Source organism: Urocitellus parryii, chromosome 16 (genome assembly GCF_045843805.1).
Source record: "Urocitellus parryii isolate mUroPar1 chromosome 16, mUroPar1.hap1, whole genome shotgun sequence".
Lineage (NCBI taxonomy): Eukaryota > Metazoa > Chordata > Mammalia > Rodentia > Sciuridae > Urocitellus > Urocitellus parryii.
This window is the reverse complement of record NC_135546.1, coordinates 17,271,531-17,292,996: the sequence shown is the minus strand read 5'-3', so window position 1 is coordinate 17,292,996 and position 21,466 is coordinate 17,271,531. Positions and strand designations below refer to the sequence as shown.

Below are 21,466 nucleotides of genomic sequence, written 5' to 3'. Positions count from 1 at the left end.
CGGCAGGATCCCTGGAGGTGGGACGGCGGGTCTCTCTGACTGACCCAACCGCGGCTGCTTCCCCATCCGAGGTGTTACCTGTAGATGCAGGTGTTAGAGGTAGATGCAGGTGTTAGCAGTAGGTGCAGGTGTTAGCAGTAGGTGCAGGTGTTAGAGGTAGATGCAGGTGTTACCTGTAGATGCAGGTGTTAGAGGTAGATGCAGGTGTTAGAGGTAGATGCAGGTGTTAGAGGTAGATGCAGGTGTTAGAGGTAGATGCAGGTGTTACCTGTAGATGCAGGTGTTAGCAGTAGGTGCGGTGTTAGAGGTAGATGCGGGTGTTACCTGTAGGTGCAGGTGTTAGAGGTAGGTGCAGGTGTTACCTGTAGATGCAGGTGTTAGAGGTAGGTGCAGGTGTTACCTGTAGATGCAGGTGTTAGAGGTAGGTGCAGGTGTTACCTGTAGATGCAGGTGTTAGAGGTAGATGCAGGTGTTACCTGTAGATGCAGGTGTTAGCAGTAGGTGCGGTGTTAGAGGTAGATGCGGGTGTTACCTGTAGGTGCAGGTGTTAGAGGTAGGTGCAGGTGTTACCTGTAGATGCAGGTGTTAGAGGTAGGTGCAGGTGTTACCTGTAGATGCAGGTGTTAGAGGTAGGTGCAGGTGTTACCTGTAGATGCAGGTGTTACCTGTAGATGCAGGTGTTAGCAGTAGATGCAGGTGTTAGAGGTAGATGCAGGTGTTACCTGTAGATGCAGGTGTTACCTATAGATGCAGGTGTTACCTGTAGATACAGGTGTTAAAGGTAGGTGCAGGTGTTAGAGGTAGGTGCAGGTGTTGGCCGTAGATGCAGGTGTTAGCAGTAGATGCAGGTGTTAGAGGTAGATACAGGTGTTACCTGTAGGTGCAGGTGTTGGCAGTTAATTAATATCAGAGCTGTAAGTAATATTAGTTGGGAACAGAGAAATCCTCTCTGACAACTGTGTTATTTTAATTTTATTTTTATTTTTTGTTGCCGGGGATTGAACCCAGGGACGCTGCACCCCTGAGCCCCCAGCCCCAGCCCCTTTTGTCATTTTTAATTTTTAAATTTAGAGACAGGGTCTCGCTGAGTTGCTTAGCGACTTGCTGAGTTGCTGAGGCTGGCTCTGAGCTCGCCATCCTCCTGCCTCGGCCTCCCGGGGTGCAGGGACTACAGGCGTGGGCCACCGCGCCCTGCGGCAGCTGTGTTCCTCGTAACCAGCCCTCGGTGGACAGGTTGTGACGCTTTTGACCTGACTGGCAGCATCAGGGGTCCCCAGGAGCTCGGAGGAGACGGGGACCTGCCATCTCCCACCAGGCCCTACTTGTAAGGGTAGTGCCAGGGGCTGGGGACCAAGCCTCTGACAAGGGTCTTTTGCAGACCTGTTTCTCTCTCTCTCTGTTTGGTACCAGGGATGGGACCCAGGGCTGCTCCACCCCTGAGCCCCGTCCCCAGCCCTTTTTAGATTTCATTTAGACACAGGGTGTCCCTGAGTGGCTCGGGGCCTCGCTAAATGGCCGAGGCTGGCCTCCAACTTTCGATCCTCCTGCCTCGGCCTCCTGAGGAGGCGCAACGTTCAACCAGGAGGTGACTTGGACACCCAAGGGGAAAAATTCCCGGGGAGACGGGACTAGCCTGTGCAAAGGCCCTGGGGTAGGTCCCATCCAGGCCGATGGAGGAGGCCGGCGTCCACCAGACACCGTGACCGACCCGTGAGACGAAGGGCCACACGCAGAGTAGAACGGACGCCAAACCAGTGGGTGCCAGGTCACAGCGGTGGCCGTGCGGAGACGTGACTTAACCTGCGGTCTCCCCCCACCCCACCCTCAGCCTCGGCCTCCTCTGGGGGTGGGCGCGGTTCCCAGAACAATGGCAGGGCCTGGGTCAGCCCAGAGCAGCCAAGACAAACAGCTCTGGGGACTTCCTGGAGCTCGGTGGCCCACAGGACGCCCGCCCGCCCGCCGGCCATGGCTCCCAGCCCTGGCCAGAGACCAAGTGCATGGCCACTGCCCCGGGGGCTGGGCCCACAGGCAGCTGACGGTCTCCTCCTGGCCAAGGCTGTCTTCAAGGTGACCCGGGTCCCTGGGGAAGGGACGGGGAGGTAGATGGCAGGAGAGACCAGACCCGAGAGGCTCAGGCCTCAGCTCAAGTCACTTACTGACTTTCTGTTTTTTGGGGGGGCTTTGGGGGGTCACCAGGGATTGAACTTGGGGGCCCTCGACCCCTGAGCCCCGTCCCCAGCCAGTTTTGCATTTTATTGAGACACAGGGTCTCCCTGAGCGGCTCAGGGCCTCACTTTGGCTGAGGCTGGCCTCCCACTTGCGATCCTCCTGCCTCAGCCTCCCCAGCCGCTGAGATGACAGGCGAGGGCCACCCCCGCGCCCGACTGGCCATGTCTATTTCTACGATTCTCACGACTCCAAGGGTCTGAGATATCCCAGAAGACGCCGTGGGCTACGTCATTCAAGGGCTAGTGACTGTGGTCACGGATGCCCCAAAGCAGACGTGGACCTCCTTAGCTCGTTAATCCTCCCATTTTATCCATGGGGAATCGGAGGGTCCAGAGAGGTTAATAGACTTGCCCGATGTCACACAGCTTGTCAGTGGACAATCAATAGGGTTCAAGCTGGGCATGTCCCTGCAGGGGAACGGGGAAAAGCCTGTCCCTCTAAGTCCCCAGGGCGCTGGGGCCGAGGGCTCTCAGAGGCACCAGGGAGTTCCACCAGGCAGAGCGGAAAAGTACCGCGTCCTGCCACGCGACCTGCCGGGCCACCGCCAGAGGCCCCCGCGGGTGGTGTCTGGCACCAGCTTCTCCCTCGAGGATCCCCGGGGGAGTCACGGAAATATGGAGAGACACTCTCAGGGGCTCATCCCCGGAGCCAACTCTGCAAAACAAGGGAGGCTCTCTTTAGAGGCACTGAGGCCGTGTGACCCCGCCGGGTTTTGGGGGGTGAATAGCAACCACACCCCGCCCCCCCCCCAAGATGCAGGGACCCTGGAAGTCGCTGACCTAGATCAAATCCCACCACCTCCAACGCTGGGCACAGTGGCTCACGTCTGGGATTCCATCGTCTCTCGGGAGGCTGAGGCAGGAGGACCGGGAGTTTGGAGGCCAAGCCTCCACCATTTACTGAGACCCAAAGAAAGACCCCACCTCTGACCCCTGCTGACTCAGGACCCCGTGAGGGTGACCTGAGCTCTCTGTTCCCATCTTTCTCCTCTGGAAGATGCAGCTAGCAAGGTCCCGAGCTCTTGCCAAACCTGCTCTGGGAGTTAAATGAGTTAATAGGTACAAACCCTGAAATAATAAGTGAAGCCCGCCCCCCAACAAGGGAAATGGCCCCCCACGACACTGGCTCTGGGCACAGCCCGAGGCCGCTTTGAAGTGGGAGCCCCGGCGGGACCCCACCGGAGCTGCTGTCTGCGGCTATTGTTCACCCACTGAGGCGTGGCCCACCCAGGGGCCCCCCAGGGGTGGGAGTGACCAGGGTCTCCTGACCGTCTGTCTGCAGGAAGGGAGGGACAGACGGGCTGACTTTCTTGACCCCTCTGGGGCTTCCTGGCCCGCCCTCCGCCTCCGTTCTTGGAAAGTTGTGAGGATTTTCAGCCTCAAAGAAAATAAATAAAGGTCAGGAGTAGGGTGTGGGGGCGTGGGGACAGGTCCTGAGGCCCTGGAAGAAGAAAGAGATTCAGGGAGCGGGTGACAGAGTTGGCCCTGGGGACTGAACCCAGGGGCGCCTCACCAGGGAGCCCCGTCCCCAGCCCCTTTTTTATTTTTTTTAATTGAGAGACAAATTGCAGAGGCTGGCCTCCGACTCCCGATCCTCCTGCCTCAGCCTCCCCGGCTGCTGGGATGACAGGCGTGCACCACTACCGTGCCCTCTGCGTGTGGCAGAGAGGAATTTGTGCTCTCCGTGGTCCCCCACCATATTCTGGACTTAGACCAGAAGAATAATTGTATCATGCTCAGGTTTTGGTTTGAAGCAGCAGGTTCAGAGAAGTTAAGCGACGTGTCCAAGGTCACACAGCACGTGAGATTGCACAGCCTGGCTCTCGTAGAGGTCTCTGCTTTTCTGTTTCCTCCTTCCCCTTGGGGAGGGGAGGATGGGGCGGGATGCTCACAGTCCCCGTGGTCCCCCCTCCTGCAGGTTGTCTACTTCACGGCCACCTTCCCCTTCGCCATGCTATTGGTGCTGCTGGTCCGCGGGCTGACCCTGCCCGGCGCCGGGGAGGGCATCAAGTTCTACCTGTACCCTGACATCACCCGCCTGGAGGATCCGCAGGTAACCAGGGCCCCTGTCCCCCACCGCCGCGGGGGCCTCTCTGATCCCGCCCAGGACCCCCCAGGAGGCCAGTTCTAGAGTCTGCCTTGGGCACTGGGCCAGGAAAGGGACAGACCTTAGCAGAGCTGGCCCCGGGGTGTGGGGGGGGACTGCTGCAGGCCACCCTGGGTGACCAACACTGCAGAGTTAATGGCTTCCTGGGAGGTCCAGGGGCAGGTCCTGAGAGCCACCCCCCGGGGTGCCCAGCCTCAGGACCTCAGGGAGGAGGAGGAGGCTGTGGGCTCAGTGGTCGACCTTTTGTCCCCAGAGCTCTGCTCTCTGGTCACCTTCCTGGGGGCCGGGTCTCTTCTCCTAAGCTCTGGGAGGGAGGCGGGGAGTTGGCCGGGTTCCAAGGACAGTGAGAAGGTGGTGCTTGTTGAAGGTTCTGGAAAACGGCTTTTGCCTGTGATCCATTAACCATCACTGTCACCATGGGAGCTGCGGGTCCACTGACCGACCGACCTCTTCCCTATTATTATTATTATTATTGGCTCCTGGGGATGGAAGCTCTTAACCGCTCAGCCCTTTTTAAAAATCATTTGCATTTATTTGGGAACCCGTCTGGCTTCCGTTGCTGAAGACTAAAGGGCTGAGGCCGGCCTCCAACTTCCAATCCTCCTGCCTCAGCCTCCCCACCCCCCAGCTCATGTGTATACCCCAAAGTCCCCCCGGAGGCTCATCCCCTGGTGGCCAGGCACCTGCGCCTTCTCCTCCGGGCCACCCATGACTGACAGCTCCTTCTCTCTCTCTCTCTCTTTCCCTGCCACCTCCCCGTCCGTCACCCTTCCAAGGTGTGGATCGACGCTGGGACCCAAATCTTCTTCTCCTATGCCATCTGCCTGGGGGCCATGACCTCCCTGGGGAGCTACAACAAGTACAAGTACAACTCGTACAGGCAAGTGTCGCGCCGGCGGGGCCTGGTAGACCCTAGATGTGATGATGTTGAAAAGAAAAAGAAAAAGAAAAAGAAAAAAAAGAAAACAAGTTGAGTAGGAAGCCTGGCTTCCATGTGTCGTGAATTAACTTGCTCCCTGACATATGTGTGACTTAGGGACTGTATGCTGCTGGGATGCCTGAACAGTGGTACCAGTTTTGTGTCTGGCTTCGCAATTTTTTCCATCCTGGGCTTCATGGCACAAGAGCAAGGGGTGGACATTGCTGATGTGGCTGAGTCAGGTACGGTAGCCTCGGGGGCAGTGGTGGTGGGCACTGCCACCTAGTGTTCAAGCCGAGTACTGCAGGCATGAAGCCAGACCCCCCCCAGGGGGGATGGGGGGGGAATGAGCCTGATTTCCAAAATAGACCTCCCCCCCCACCAAGAAGTACCCCCCCACACACGGATTGTCACCGAGCCCAGGAGGAGCGGCCTTGGAAAATCAAAATGGTCATTGCAACTGGGGCAGCAGGAATGCCATGGGGAGGCGGTGACATTGGGGACATTGGGCGACGTGGTGTGTCCGCCCTTTTGCAGCCCATTCCCGGTTTCAGGGACAGAAACCACCCCGTGGCCATGGCATCATGGCCTGGCCACCTTCCCCCCAGCCTGGGTGACGGGGTTTGGCCCTTTGCTCTCAGTGCGCATGCGTCTCCCTCCATCTGTCAATCAAATCTCCAGTTCCTCCATCCGTCAATCAAATTCCCCGGGGGGCCAATCAAATCCCCGAGGGGCCGTCAGGGCGGGGCCAGAGGGAGTGGAAGGCGCCCCTCCCAGGGAAGGTGGGAAGCGCAGTGTCCCCCGCCTCCTGGGGACACATGGCGTCACAGGCGATGCCTGCTCCGTGTCCCAACCCTGAGCCCTCTGTGGGGTCGGGGACCTGGGGGACCTGGAACCCTGTCATGTCGCCTGGCAATGCTGGGCTCTCCCGTGGCCCCCGGTGTAGACCCTCAACCCAGTGTCCCGGGGACCTGGGTTCCAGGACGCGGTCACCGCTGCTCATGTCCTGGGCTTGGGACTTGCAGACGACAGTGGCTTTAGATGATAAGGCTCCCGAGGTCCCCAGACTCTTCTTGTCCTGGCTTCTTGGGCCCTTCTCAGGGTCCTGCCCGGGTCCCTCAGGAGGGTCCTTGTCCCTTGTCTGGAAGGGTGGGTGGGGTTGTCACCGCTGAGACCCCCACCTGGCTTCCTGACATCTGTCACAACCGCCCTCGGGTCGCCTGGACCCAGGTGAGGGTCCTGGGCTAAGGTCCCTTTGGAGCCTACCGCGGCAGACCAGGGGCGGGCTGTTCTCTTGACCTTGACCTTGACCTTGCCCTCCTCCAACGTCATGCATTGGAAATGCAAGACGGTGCCCCTCCCGCTTCTGGGGTCCCAGGGGCCACTTTGGCATTTCCAGGGTGGAGGCCAGCGGTCACTCTGGGGGGGTGAGAGCCAGAACAGGGGTCTCCTGGCCCCTGGCCCTGTCCCTCCACCTGCTGGAGAAACCCCCCCCATCACCGTGTCCCTCTTCTGCCTCCCCATCCGGGCCTGGGACACCTGTGACAATCTCTGGCCTTTCAGGTGTGAGCATTGGCCTGGGCTCCTCCGACCTCCTGGAGTCCCCTGTCCCCTGTCCCCTGCCAGGTCTCATCCTTGGGACACCCCCGTCCCCTCCCCAAGCTGCAGAACCACCTGGAAAATCCAGCCCCCGGCCCCCTACGTGCCTCTCTTCCCCTCCTTCCAAATCAGACCCTCAGAGACAGTCCCCAGAGAACAGACCAAGGACACCCAAAATGATTCTAGAAATTTCCATGGCCAGTTGGGAGTGTTGAGGGGGGACCCAGGGCACCCCGTTGCCCGCTTTGCCCATAGATGGTGGGGGCTTTTGCAGAGTCCTGTGGGTGGATTGACATGGCCCAGGGCAGGGCCTGGATCTTGGTGTGGGGGAAGACACAGAGAACTCTCTCTGTGATCCAGAACTTTCTCTGTGGACGGCCGGGCGCTTTTGCATACCCGTCTCTGGGCATCCTGAGTCGTTTCCGAACTCTCCACTGTGTCCACTTCAGACATCTGGTCATTCATTCCCCGTGGGGATGGCCAGGAGCCGCCGGTAACCTCTAGAGCGATTATTTCTCTAATGAGCTTTTAACGAGCACCATATTGAGCCACGGTGTATTTAGATGAGATAATTAAGTAGCCAGATGGGAGCGCTGGGCAGGCGGGGGGACACAGCCTGGCTCGGGTGGGGACTTCCCTGCCCCATCCCCAAGTTCACCATCAGCTCTCAGGGAAAGACTTTGGGACCCTCTCCCAGAGCCTGGCTTGAAAAAAGCAGAATTAAAATCCAGACACAGAAAAACTGAGCATCTTTGGGAGGCCCTGGCAGGAGGCTGGGGAGGGAGTCCCATTTTACATCTGTCTCCCAATTGACTGGACCAAAGTCCTCAATTTTTTTTTTTTTTTGGTACCAGGCATTGAATCCAGGGGTGCTTCACCACGGAGCCCCCTCCCCAGCCCTTTTTATATTTTATTTAGAGACATGGACTCACTGAGTTGCTAAATCGCCGAGGCTGGCCTCTAATTTGAGATCCTCCTGCCTCAGCCTCCTGAGCCACTGGGATTGCAGGCGTGCGCCGCTGTCCCCGGCCCAATTCCTCACTGCTGTGGCATTAGGGAGAGCACGGTGCTCCCCTCCTCTGGCCTCCTTGGTGGACCCGGCTGCAGATGCCCTATTTTAACCCTGACCTTGATTCCAAGCTTGTCCTGAGCGGGAAGCCTAATCCAGTTCTCAGCCGTCCACACTGGGGTCCATTCAAGTAGCTTTCGGGCTTGAAAGGAGACCCTGAGGCCACTTAGGGTCACCCTAAGCAACCACTGGACAAGGCCAAGGCCATTGTTGGGGTCTGGCTGAGTCGACTCCTCCTTCTGAAGAGGCCCGCCCCCCTCTGCCACCTTTGGGGTGTTAGTGGGGACATTTTTTGGTACCAGGGATTGAACCCAGGGGCCCTCAACCCCGGAGCCCTGTCCCCAACCCTATTTTCCATTTTATTGAGAGACAGGGTCTCGCTGAGTGGCTCAGGGCCTCGCTTTGGCTGAGGCTGGCTTGGAACTCGCGATCCTCCTGCCTCAGCCTCCCGTGGGATGACTGGCATGTGCCCGGCGCCCGGCCCTCCCATCCTCAGAGCATTCATTTGGCGCATAATGTTTGCTTTAAAAACCATGCCTTGCCGCCTTTCGGAGGCAGGAGGAGGAGACCTTTCTATTTCCAGAATCATCCCAGCCACAGGCTGCCCGGGGAGCTGACCACACTCCTGTGCCCACCCCCCACAGCCAAATCCACACATTGGAAACCGAGAGCTCTTTATTTGTGTGTGTGTGTATGGTGGGGGGGACATGGTCTCTGCCTCTGAGCATCTGGACAGACGCCCTTGGGGTGACCTGTCCCCTCACTTTTAGGTGAGGCCCTCCAAGGGGGAGATACAGACAGGAAGTGCTCCTGAGCCTGGGGGGTGCCTGTCCCCGTGGGGCTGGGCCCTGGGTGGCCCAGCGCGCCTCGCGGGAGTGCACAGAGAGGTGTAGAGACCTTCTGTTTGCAAACCAGGAGGCCTCCAGTGGTCAGACCACCAGGACTTTCCAGCCCAGGTGGCCGGGGAGAGGCGGCGGGGTCCCCCACTTCTCCTGACTCCCTGGGCCTCGGTCCTCCAACCCTGCTCCCCGACAACCCCGAGTCTGCACGGTTCTGGGCCTCTGCGGAGGCCAATCTTGGAGGCCACTCTTGGAGGCCACTCTTGGAGGCCAATCTTGGAGGCCACTCTTGGAGGCCAATCTTGGAGGCCACTCTTGCTGCATAAGAGACAGATGCCCCCGTGCGTCCCCCCACCCACCCCAAGCGAGACAGGCCTGGTGTCTCTCCCCAGGTGACAGACCCGGCTCCTCCCCGGGTCTTGGGTTTGGGAGGCCCACCTCAGATCCGAGAGTCTTTGCGGTGAGGCCCGGGGTGCCGAGTGGCCTGGTCACTGACGCGTCCCCTACCTTGTGTCCCCCCCTCCCCGTTTTCTCTCTCTCTTGTAGGTCCTGGCTTGGCCTTCATTGCGTACCCCAAAGCTGTGACCATGATGCCGCTCCCCACCTTTTGGTCGATTCTTTTCTTTATTATGCTTCTCTTGCTTGGACTGGATAGTCAGGTACGTAGCCACTGTCCCCTGGGGTGGGGACCTGATTCGCTGCCTTCAGGGGATATTTCAAGTTGGTTTCAGCCCCCGGGGTCTGAGCAGGGTGCGACTGAATGTGCCTGTCCTCCCAAGGGGGACTGGGGAGGCCGAGGCAGGAGGATCGCAAAGTGGAGGCCAGCCTCAGCCAAAGCGAGGCCCTGAGCCGCTCAGGGAGACCCTGTCTCTCAATAAAACACAAAACAGGGCTGGGAACCGGGCTCCGTGGCCGAGTGACCACGAGTTCAATCTCGGGGTCCCCAAAACTAAGAAAAGGAACCCAGTAGAGGCTTTGGCAGACAGGGGACCCCGATTAGCGGGAAAGACAGGAGGAGGACATTTGGGACGCTAAAAGCAAACTCCGAGTCCCGCCTTGGCTGATGGACTCAGCTGGGTCAGCAAGTTGGGGACGCCGTTAATCATTCCTGGTTCATGGGTTTGGCCTCTGGAGGCCCCAGGCATGAAGCTTCTAGAACCTCTGCCAGAGGTCGGCTCGCGGGCGGGGACAGAGCCAAACACAGAGGTTAATGACCGACGAGGCGTGACGTCCCCACGGGCCCTAAGGAGGCCACCCAGGCTTGGGAGAAACTGCTTCCTGAGCCAGAGGGGACCTCGGTTCATCATGAGACTCTCCTCCCTCAGGGACACGGGCCCCGGGTTGGGGACAGGCCCCTCTCCGGAAGGTCCCAGGTCCGCAGATGACCTTAAGGGTCCCAGGACGCTCTCAAAGCCAGCCCCGGGGACGGTGGTCACTCCTTACCCCGTCTGCAGAGCCTGGGACTCGAGGCTCGGTGGTCAGGTGGCCTGTCACTCAGACCCAGGGGACAGGAGGTGTTGAGCCCAAGTCCCCGGATCCCCAGGCCACCCCCGGGGACTGAGCAAGGGAAGCCACATTAGGCCGGGGTCCTTTGTCCGCATCTGATGGCCGTGGGGACTTGGGGGACGTGGGGAAGGGGGAGGTTTGGCAGAGGCCAGCCCTGTCAGCCCTGTGAGGGGGGACCCAGGGTGTCCCTGAAATTTAAATGCCTCCGCGGGTCCCTTAATCCCCAAACGGCCCTTCTGAGACTTTGCCACAGGACATTTGAGCCTCAGGACAGATGGGGAGAGGAAGTGTCACTGTCGGGGGGAGTAGGAGCAGAAACCTGGAAGCCATGAGTCGGGGGCTTGGGTTAGATCAATGATGATCTATGTCCAGGAGGTGGAGTCTAATGTCACCATTTCAAAAACGAGGCAGTTCCCCTGGCGCAGTCTCCATGATCGATTGTTCTGCCCGGAGACCGAGAGAGGGAGACTGGCTCCGGAATGTCACCGAGGGAGGGTCCCTCTCAAGTCACCTTGGCTACCTTTGGAAGCCCCGGGGTGGATTCGTGGATCTCCGTGTCGCTCACGCACCTGGGTGTGCGGATCCACCGGGATCGACTTCCGTTCTCCCCGGGGGACACCAAGCCACCCAGCAAGTGGGCGCTGAGCTCCACGTTTGGGTCACACGTCGGCTGAGGGGCCCCCTGCGTGTGGCACCCCGTGGCTCGACCCACACGGCCCAGGGCTCCCGGCTCAGAAGGCCCTGGACCTGCCCTGTCTCTGGTCACCCCTCACGGCTGCTCCTGTCCTTCCCGCAGTTTGTGGAAGTCGAGGGACAGATCACGTCCTTGGTGGACCTCTACCCGTCCTTCCTAAGGAAGGGTTATCGCCGGGAGATCTTCATCGCCATCGTGTGTGGCATCAGCTACCTGCTGGGGCTGACGATGGTGACGGAGGTAGGTGACGAGAGCGCTGCGGAGGGAGGTGACAGTGAGGGCGACCGAGGGAGGTGACGGTGAGAGTGGTGATGGCCAAGGAGGTAGGTGGATGGAGGTAGGTGACAATGAGGGTGGCGATGGTGACAGAGGTAGGTGACAATGAGGGTGACGATGATGATGAAGATGGGTGACAATGATAGTGACAATGGTGACAGATGTAGGTGATGATGAGGGTAACAGAGGTGGGTGACAATGAGGGTGATAATGATGACAGGTGACAATGAGGGTGACATTGATGATGGAAGTGGGTGACAATATTGGTGACAATGGTGACAGAGGTAGGTGACAGTGAGGGTGATGATGGTGCTGGAGGTGACAGTGATGGTAACAATGAGGGTGACAATGACAATGGAGGTGGGTGACAATGACAATGGAGGTGGGTGACAATGAGGGTGACAATGATGATGACAATGGTGACCAATGTAGGTGACAATGAGGGTGACGATGGTGACAGAGGTAGGGTGACAATGAGGGTGACAATGGTGACAGGTAGGTGACAATGATGGTGATGATGGTGGCAGGTGACAATGAGGGTGACGATGGTGACAGATGTAGGTGACAATGAGGGTGATGATGGTGAACAGAGGTGGGTGACAGTGATGGTGGCAATGGTGACAGAGGTAGGTGACAATGATGTGACAAGGTGACAGAGGTAGGTGACAGTGATGTGACAAGGGTGACAGAGGTAGGTGACAATGACGGTGACAGTGGTGATGGAGGTGGGTGACGATGAGGCTGACAGGTAGGTGACAATAATGGTGACAGGTGACAATGACGGTGACAATGGGGATGGAAGTGCCTGGCCCTCCCTGTGTGGCACAGGGACTCCTGTGGGGGGGGGGTGCGCTGACTGCCCCTGGCCATGGCCACCCATGGGCAGGGCTGGGCAGGGCTGGACACGTGTGGCCCATCGGGGCTGAGGCCGGGGGACATGGGGGCTTCTGGCTGACGGGGGCAGATCCACGGTTCAGAGAGTGGCCAGGGGCCAGGAGGGGGCTCGACTTCAAATAGGTTTAAGGGGTGGCCCACGGAACCCAGGAGGCTGAGGCAGGAGGATCCCAAGTTGGAGGCCAGCCTCAGCAACTTAGCGAGACCCTGTCTCTAAATAAAAAAATCATAAAAAGGGCTGGGGACGGGGGCTCAGTGGGTCCAATCCCTGGAACCAAAAATAAATAAAATTAACAGAGAGAGCGCCCGAGAGGTGACAGGAGCAGGTGTGTCACCGTGCCTTGGCACCTCTAGCAAGAGGAAAGCCAGAGAGACAACGCGCTCAGCCCACACAGGCCCAGCGTCACCCCGGGCCTGCCCTGCTGCGTCCCTCCTCAAGCTGGGTGGGACCAGAGTCCTGTGTGTTAACTGCACTTGATTCGGCGGCCATTATTTTGGCCATTATTTTTGCTAAGACAATGTTGTTTGTCTACTTTCTGTCTCTGTGTGTCCGAGTTCAAGAAGGTTCAAACTTCAAACCGTGAAGCTGGACATCTTTTTAGACACATTTATCCGGTCATCCTGTGTCACCCATTTTTTTTTCCTTTGGGAGTATTTTTTGTTGTTGTTGTTATTGATTTGCCAGAGCTCTTTGTATATGAAGGGAACTAGAACCCAAACCAGCACTCAACCTGGGATGTGTTGTTCTTTGTTTCCTTACAGGGTGGCATGTATGTGTTTCAACTCTTTGACTACTATGCAGCTAGTGGTGTATGCCTTCTGTGGGTTGCATTCTTTGAATGTGTTGTTATTGCCTGGATATTTGGTGAGTAGAGATTCCGGCATATTCTTCCCTAAGCCTCTCCTTTGGGCCTCTACTACGCGGGGAAGCTTCAGGAGCAGTGAGAAAGGCCTCCCCTTCCCGGCCTCTCCTCTCCGACTTGATACCATTTATCCAGATGACCCCAGTGCTGTGAGGGTTCAAGGTACACATCTCCTTGATCCCCCTGACACAGCATTCCCCGGGGCAGAATGTCACATGTCACCAGCGTGTCACACCGCGGTCACCGTGCTGTGTCACCCAGTGTCCACCGCTGTCTTTTGCAGGTGGTGACAACTTTTACGATGGTATCGAGGACATGATCGGCTATCGGCCTGGGCCCTGGATGAAGTACAGCTGGACTGTCATTACCCCGGTTCTCTGTGTTGTGAGTACAGCCCTGATTTGGCTGGGGGAGGGGGAGGGGGATTGGGGACATCTCTGGGTCTCTGGGGTCGTCCCTTCAGTTTCTGGGACAGAGGCCGCTCTAGCAGGGTTCCCAGAGATGGGTTCTGAGGGATGAATAGGAGTTTGTTGGGCAGAGGGGACAGGAAGGGCGTCCCCGGCCGAGGAAGCCACCTGTGTTGTGAAAGGGTAGGGTGCAGCCAGGGAGGGTGGAGGTGACAGCGGAGGACCAAGCTCCCCGCTGACTCTCCCAGAGCCTGTGAGCTGGGTGAGGTGGACGTCCAGTGGCAGGCTTGGGAATTTCCATCGACACTGGACATATTGTTTCCATGGTGGGATGAGGATGGTGGCTTCCAGAGAGGACGTCCTCACAGAGGAATGTTCTGGGCTCTCCCAAGGTTGAGGAGACCTCATAGCCCCTCAGGATTTGGGGATAGTGGTGGCCCACCTTGCCCTTCCTGGGGCCGCCATCATCTTGGAAGGGGCCGCCATCTTGGAAGGGGCCGCCATCTTGGAAGGGGCCGCCATCTTGGAAGGGGCCGCCATCTTGGAAGGGCCGCCATCTTGGAAGGGCCGCCATCTTGGGAGGGGCCTTGGTCCATTCCCATGAGTTCTGCCTCAGAGGTTGTCCTCCCTGCAATCGGGAAATCCTCGGCAGGGAAGGCTGCTGACCTGTCCCTGTGTGAAGTCACCAGTGTCCTGGGGAACGTGCTGCCCAGAGACACCATTTCCATGGCCACTCTTGCCCTTCCTGGGGCCGCCATCTTGGAAGTGGCCGCCATCTTGGAAGTGGCCGCCATCTTGGAAGTGGCCGCCATCTTGGAAGTGGCCGCCATCTTGGAAGTGGCCGCCATCTTGGAAGTGGCCGCCATCTTGGAAGTGGCCGCCATCTTGGAAGTCCCCATAAGGAGCACCAGGGGCCCTCTGCTCCTAGGCCACGCTGGGTCAGCACTGCTGTTAGCTTGTTGAGTGACCTCAAGCAGCCAGGTCCCACTTTGGGCCTCAGTTTCCCCACCTCTGGAACAAGGTCACTCTGAAGTGGTTCTGGTGGGAGCTGACTGACTTTATTACCAATATCATTTACTAGGATGGGGTCCCCCCACCCCTGAATTTTTTTTCCCCCAGAAAAGTAAGTAACTATAGCAACCATGGACCACAGCTGAGTTGACCCCTGGCAGAGAGGCGTTGGGTCCATCTCGGTGCATGTTCCTGTCCCCACTGAAAGCTTATTCATGACCAGTGCCTGTCACTCTGACCCTCAGATTCTTTTTTTTTTTTTTTTGTTGCCAGGAATTGAACTCGGGGACCCTGGACCCCTGAGCCCCGTCCCCAGCCCTATTTTGCATTTTATTTAGAGACAGGGTCTCCCTGAGTGGCTTGGGGCCTCACTAAATTGCTGAGGCTGGCCTCCACCTTGCAATCCTCCCGCCTCAGCCTCCAGAGCCACTGGGATGACAAGCGTGCCCCACTGTGCCCAGCGTGACCCTCGGTTTCTTCATCCCTCGCTCCCTGAGGGTGGATAGGCTGCACTTGGTGGTGGGGGGGTGGTGTCACCCTCTGGGAGGTGACTTGGTCAGATTCTCGCAGGAAGGAGATTCTCAGGGCAGCAGAGGGTTCTGCTCCCTGGGAGAGAGAGACCGTCCTCTCAGGTTGAGGCCCTTCCTGGTCCCAGAAGCCCCTGCACCTCTGGGTGGCCCGGGACCCCCCTCTGACCGCCCCCTTCTCTCTCTCCGTAGGGATGTTTCGTCTTTTCTCTCGCCAAGTACGTGCCCCTGACCTACAACAAAGTCTACGTGTACCCAAACTGGGCCATCGGGTTTGGCTGGGGCCTGGCCCTGTCGTCCATGATGTGCATCCCTTTGGTCATCCTGATTCGCCTCTGCCAGACGGAGGGGCCGTTCCTCGTGGTGAGTGCTGGGCTGGGAGAAGCGGGAGGCTGAGGCCGGCCGGCCGGCTGGCTTTTTGCTGTGTGACCTGAAGCCAGACGGTAGCCCTCTCTGAATCCTAGACCCTTCCCGGGATGGTTTGGGCAGAGTGCATTGTGGGAAAAGAGGCCCAGAGCCCCGTTGGTGCAGAGGGGGGGAGAGGGCTTTGTGGTCCTGGTCAGGGCAGGTCTGGGGGCTGAGGAAGAAGGTTCCAGAATGTGAGAGTCAAGGACAGAATGTTCTGGAGAAAGGAGCCGAGTTCCCCCCAGACCCCTCTCCTTACCCTGGAGCCCAGTGGAGGCCCAGCCCCCAGAAGCCCCTTGTGCCCGAGTCTCAGCTGGGTTGGTGGCAGACTGTGTGTCTGCCCGTGTCCCCCGGGGGTCCCCTTCCTGCCCCAGCCTCCTCTCCACAAGACGGAGGCCCCAGGGCGGGTCGGGGCTGGCAGAGGCTGAGGCTCTTTCCAAGAAATTCCCTTCTCAGAATCTCCCGGAGCCTCCGGACTTGGGTCGGGGCCAGGACGCGGGTTTTGTTCTGAGCCGGGTGGTTTTTTTGAATTTTATTGTTTTTCTCTCTTCACAATCTGGAGCCAGGATGTCCTGGGGCCCTGCTCCCCCCTGGGCTGGCCTGAGGGAGCTTCCTCCTGGGCTGGAAGGGGAAAGGTTGAGAGTGGGGAGAGGGGAGAAGGAACCCGGGGTCAGGGGGACCAGGGAGCCAGGCAGACCCCCGCCCCTGGGTCTTCATCAGACAGAGGACAGGACCCCAATGTCCAGCCAGAATCCTGGGAAGCCTGTCAGTTCTTAAGATGGTAGGATCTCGAGGCTCGGGAGGCTGAGGCCGGAGGATGGCAAGGTGGAGGCCAGCCTCCGCCACTTAGCGAGGCCCCGAGCCACTCAGGGAGACCCTGACTCTAAATAAAACAGAAAAAGGGCTGGGGACGGGGCTCAGGGGTCAAGTACCCGTGGGTTCAATCCCAGGTACCAAAAAACCAAACAAACCTGAAATCCTGGGCCTGGGGACAAACAGAGGACAAACAGGGGACATCTGCTGCTCTGAGCACTCCCAAGTGGCCCCCTCCCTCATCCCCAGCAGCATGAGCCAAAGTCCAATCAGGGAGCAAGAACCTTCCATCCACTCCAGGAGAACCCCCAAAACCAGAGAGGGTGATCACTGTCCCAAGGCCACACAGCACACACCAGAAATGTCAGGAGGGAGGCCGAGGGGGACGGGGACGGGGACGTGGCATCTGAGCCCTGGGGTCTTCCTTCTGCAGAGAGTCAAGTACCTCTTGACCCCGAGGGAACCCAACCGCTGGGCCGTGGAGTGTGAAGGGGCCACTCCCTACAGCTCCCGCATCACGCTCAACGGGACCCTCATGAAACCCACTCACATCATCGTGGAGACCATGATGTGAGACCCCCGCGGGGGGCCACGGGGCGGCCGCTTTCCACCTGTTTACTAACATTAGATTCTCCTAGGACCAGGTTTACAGAGCTTTATATTTTGCACTAGGGATCTCTTCCTCGTCCTCGTTGGTGTTTTTTTTTGTCAAACGTGAACTCCGTGCGTGCGCGCGTGTGCGTGAGCGTGTGTGTGTGTATCGTGGGTGTGTGTATTTTGTTCTGATTTGGGGATATTTTGTACAAAAAAAAAAAATAGAAGAAACCCCCCCCTGGGCAGATGTCCCCAGGGAAATGCGAACTTTCCTACTGAATTAGGTCTCTTTTAGGGGAACGGGGTGAAAAGTTTTCTTTGTAGATATCTTTGTTTATTTCTCTTTCTGGAACATGTGACTCTTGACCATGGGACACTTTGACCATGTGAATGACTCTTCTCGCCAGCAATAGAGATCGTTTTTTTTTTTTTTGGTTTTCTTTTCCAAAAGCAATTTTTTGGTGCTTGGTCGAACCAGGAGAAAATTCTGACCCCCAAGGAAAACTAAAATGTTGAGGACGATTTTTTCAGCCCTGAGCTGCATCTTGAGGGTGTAGTATCTTTCCGAACCTGGTTCAGGGGTTCGACATCCCGAGCAGAGTGACTGGCCAGACCCCCAAGGAGCAGAAGAAACAGGGCCCGGAGGAGACCCTTCGTTACATTTCTCTCAGCCAACAGTAAACCTGCCCAAATCTATGAACCAGGCCCTCAAATTAAATAGACGAACGGAGAGAGCTCAGAAAAGTTAAATAGCAATAGAAACTCTAGCTCCGGGTTTTTCTTTTTTTAAAAAAATCCCATCTTTTATTTTGAGATCGAGGGTGGATAATCAGTAGGACTGTCCGAGTCCAGGGTCCAAGCAGGAGCTGCGAGACATGGCAGAGCCCTTGAACGAGGTGGGTGATGGGCCACGCACGATCCTTTCTGGAACATTCCGGGCAAAGACCCCAAGCTGGCTCGAGAGCACCCGGGGTCTGGCGGGTGGGTCTGTTGCATTTGAAGGGGGTCAGTGCAGGATCTGGGTGTCCCCCCACCCCCCGAGGATGAGGGGACACAGATGGACCAAAGGACAGGGGCCTGGAGTTGGGGAGCGGGGATTCCCTCCCCTCGACTCTCCACCCCCGACTGGGACCTGCTCTCTCTCCAGTGTCACCTAGGGCCACCTCGGCTCCTGGCCCCCAGATGCCCAGAGTGGCCTCAGGGGTGGGATCCTCCCTGAGTGCCGGCCCAAGGAGAGTCTGGCAGGTCGGGGTCGTCCAGGGACCCGGGGGGAGGGGGGGCTGGCACCCCCAAGACCTGGTGTCATCGTGAGTGACACCCAGAGCCAGGTCGGCCCCTGAACCAGGAAGGAAGGTGCTGCACCCTTCAGAGGTCCACCCCGTGCCCCCCGTGGACCTGAACGGGGCCGTGGGCCGTCCTTGTCACTGTGGTCAGGGTCTCGGCCACACCCCCAACGTGACCGCAGGCACCCAGGCGGGGACTGTCCCCGTGGCTGGCTTCCACGTCCTGAGCTGTGTCTCTGGTGACCCCTGGAAACCTCCTGCTGCCCCAATTTGGGATTTTTAGTGGAGGGGGGGAGACTCCGCTGTCCCCCTCCTGCCCCTCTGGTCTCGGACAAGTGGCCTATTTAGGGACACTCTGCCAAACGTCCCCCGATCCCATTCCAAGCCACCCGTGCTGGTCCCCTGTCCCCGTTTTTCCGTGTCTCTGTGGTCCCCGTGGTGTGGGGCCTGTGTCCTTGTCCTGCTGATGTGACCCAGTTGCCGTGTGACACCCCCCCCCCCGGTTTTCCTGTCGTCCTTCTGGAACTTTCTAGAAAACTCACCTTGTGTCCCTCTGGGAAGGCAGGGTCCCCCCCACCTCCCGGGGAGCAGGACCCTGACAGACTGCGGCCACCTGAGCCTTCGGGGTCCTCTCGGTCCCCCTGTTCCCCTTCCTGCCACCACCGTGAGCTGGTGACCTGGGGGAGGGACATCCCGCTAACGTGGTGACACTCTCCTAGACCAAAGACGCACACAGAGGCCGGGTCCCCAAGGCCCCCACCTGGAAGAGGGGTCGGCCACTGTCTCCAACTGCTGCTCCCGGGGCCCCGGGCCCCTGCCTTCCCGTGTCCCCTCCTGGCCACAGCGTTGGTCCGTGTCCCCCGTGACGATGGCCGTCTTTCCGTCTCTCTCTGTAGAAGTGAAATCTGTCCCTTAGAGCTCACGACTGGTCCCCGTCTTGGGACAGGCGGGTCCGACCTTCCTCCCGCCATCCATCTGCCTGGGACGGGTCAGAGGTCTGGTGTCACCTAGGTCTGGTGTCACCCGGTGCCCAGGCTGCCCCGTCTGGACAGGAAGCCACCAAGGCACAGACTTTTCTTTTTTAAAGATGAAGAAGTGGGTGGGGGGTCCCCAAGATGAATGTCCACCCCCCTCCCCGGGGAGCTGCCTCATGGATCGGAGACCCTGGGACTGTCCCCAAGGCTCTCCAGGGTCCCCTGTGCAGTGACCTCGGTGTCCCTGGGGAAACCCGGTCCCCGAGCAGGGAGGGGGCTCCAGACGTTCCCGGGTCACGAGGACCAGGCGGTGGCCGGCGAGTGTGACCGGAGCCGGGTCCCCATCCCTCCCCAAGGTTCTCCCTGGCGACCAAAGACGCGTGGGTGACAGAGGAAGCAGCTGTCCTGGTGGCCAGGGACGGGGCGAGAAGCATCCCCAGCACCTCAGACCCTCCCCCGGGGCCTCTCGGTCCCCAGCTGGCGAGATGGGAGGTGGCCTCGGGCAGGACAGGCCATCTGTCCCCTCTGGCCCTGCCCAGGGACCTCCTTCCCCACAGGTCACCCCTGGGAGAGGGGACCCGAGAGTCCTCTGTGCACAAGAGCCAGCCCAGGCCCAGGCTGGCCGGTCGGCTCCCCCTAAAAAAAAATAGGATTTAATGACAATTTCCAGGACCAGGTGGCACTCCCCGGTCCCCGCCCAGCACCCCAAAGATGGTGGCACCAAGAGCCCCTGGGCTGTCCCCGAGCACCTCCAAGAGCCCCTTTGACAAAGCCATGGCTCTGGGCGGTGGCACCAGGCTGGGAGCAAAGAGTCCCCAACTTCTCCCCGACACTCAGCCAGAAGGGGACCCAAGGGACAATCCCTGGAGGATCCTTCAAAGCCTCAGACGCAGGCAAGACCCTCCGACAGATTCAGGGCCAAACCGAAAACCCAGGAGCCACCAAGTTGGAGAACAATCCAGAGTCCCCGAGTCCCAGGGCCACCCCCGCCTGCCCGCCCGTGACCCCCCACAGGAAGCTCTCCCCCCCCCACGGTCCCCTGAGTGTCCCCTCTCCACCTGTTGTGACTCCCTGGAGGAGGAGGAGGGAGTCTCTTGTGGGACCTTTGGCTTCCCATCAAGATGGTGGCTGCATTTTGATTTTTTTTTTTGTCCCTTGATTTCCCCCAAGTCATGGTCCCCCAACCTTCCCCTCCCCCTCCCCCCCACGCACCCCCAAGACTCTCTCTATTTAGCACAAAGCAAAAGCTGATAAACGTGGGGTTCGCCTCCTTCCAGAAAAAAAAAAATGTCCTGGCTCATCGGGACTTTTTTAAAAAATAAAAATTTTTAAAAAATTAAAAAAAAAAAATGAAAATTAAAAAAAAAAACCTTCGAACTATTTTTAAGGTATTTTAAACTTTTGTAAAAAAGAAAAAATACGACTAAAAAAAAAAAAGAATCTATGAAATCCATCCACGGGAGACTCTTCGGAGGAGGAGATATTTGTATTTGAACAAAATCCTTGGTGTGTCCCCCTCCCCATCCCCCTGTCCCCGCAGAATACGAGCTTCTGTGCGTCCACGTTTGATGATGGAGGGTCCCTGGGATTCGCGGGGCTCGTGTGAGTGTGTGTGTGTGTGTGTTCATTTCTTCTTGGCTTTTTAGATAAATATGTATATCGATATTTTAAATCCATCTTTGGCTTTTTTTTCTTTTTTGTAGAGGAGTTTGTAATCACCTTATAACACGACAATAAACGTTTCCTTTTTAAAAGCCCCCAGCGGGTGTGCGGTGTGTTGGGGCTGAGCGGACGTTTCCCCGTGGGTTGGGCAAGCCCTTGACAGTTTCTAGAAATTTCTGTGAAGGGCTTTTTGAGGCCGACCCTGCAAAAATGTAGAGAGTGCAGGTGGAGGATCCCGTCCCAGGTGGAGGGGGGGGGACCATTTCTGTATTTTATTGAGAGACAGGGTCTCTCGCTGAGCGGCTGAGGCTGGCCTCCAACTTGGGATCCTCCTGCCTCAGCCTCCAGAGCCGCTGGAGGGATGACAGGTGTGCGCCACCACGCCCACCCTCCAAGCCCTTTTTAGTTTTTATTTTTGAGCCAGGGTCTCACGCGAGGTTGCTCATAGACGCCCACTTGCGATCCTTCCTGCCTCTGCCTCCGGAGCCCGAAGTCTTAATGATTTGCTTACGGGGTTCACCGTCCTCCACTGTAGTAGGCAGACAGGCCCTCAGTCCCTCTGTGGATGTTGTAATGTCCAGGGGCCACATCACGCCCAGTAAATGGCAGGTTTTTAAAATGTCTTCACGTATGGCTAACGTGCATTCACATTGGGGAGGCTGAGGCAGGAGGATGGCAAGTTGGAGGCCAGCCTCAACAACATAGCGAGGCCCTGTCTCTAAAAAAGGAATAAAAATAAGGGCTGGGGATGGGGGTTCGGTGGTTAAGTCCTCCTGGGGTTCCATCCTGGGTACCC

The 21,466-nt window shown here is 58.2% G+C and overlaps 1 protein-coding gene across 4 annotated transcripts in view; it reads left to right on the top strand.

The window, feature by feature from the left end:
- Slc6a6 (solute carrier family 6 member 6) overlaps positions 1 to 20,759 on the top strand; it is a 52,414-nt gene extending 31,655 nt beyond the window's left edge. For all 4 annotated transcript variants that reach the window (XM_026382991.2, XM_026382992.2, XM_026382990.2 and 1 more), the window contains 9 exons: positions 4,147 to 4,281; positions 5,112 to 5,215; positions 5,372 to 5,496; positions 9,308 to 9,420; positions 11,064 to 11,201; positions 12,894 to 12,996; positions 13,278 to 13,378; positions 15,132 to 15,302; positions 16,591 to 20,759. In XM_026382991.2, coding sequence (XP_026238776.1) covers positions 4,147 to 4,281; positions 5,112 to 5,215; positions 5,372 to 5,496; positions 9,308 to 9,420; positions 11,064 to 11,201; positions 12,894 to 12,996; positions 13,278 to 13,378; positions 15,132 to 15,302; positions 16,591 to 16,731 — 1,131 coding nt within the window. In that variant the 3' untranslated portion in view covers positions 16,732 to 20,759. The remainder of the gene's footprint in view (positions 1 to 4,146; positions 4,282 to 5,111; positions 5,216 to 5,371; positions 5,497 to 9,307; positions 9,421 to 11,063; positions 11,202 to 12,893; positions 12,997 to 13,277; positions 13,379 to 15,131; positions 15,303 to 16,590) is intronic.
- Positions 20,760 to 21,466: the final 707 nt, after the last annotated feature.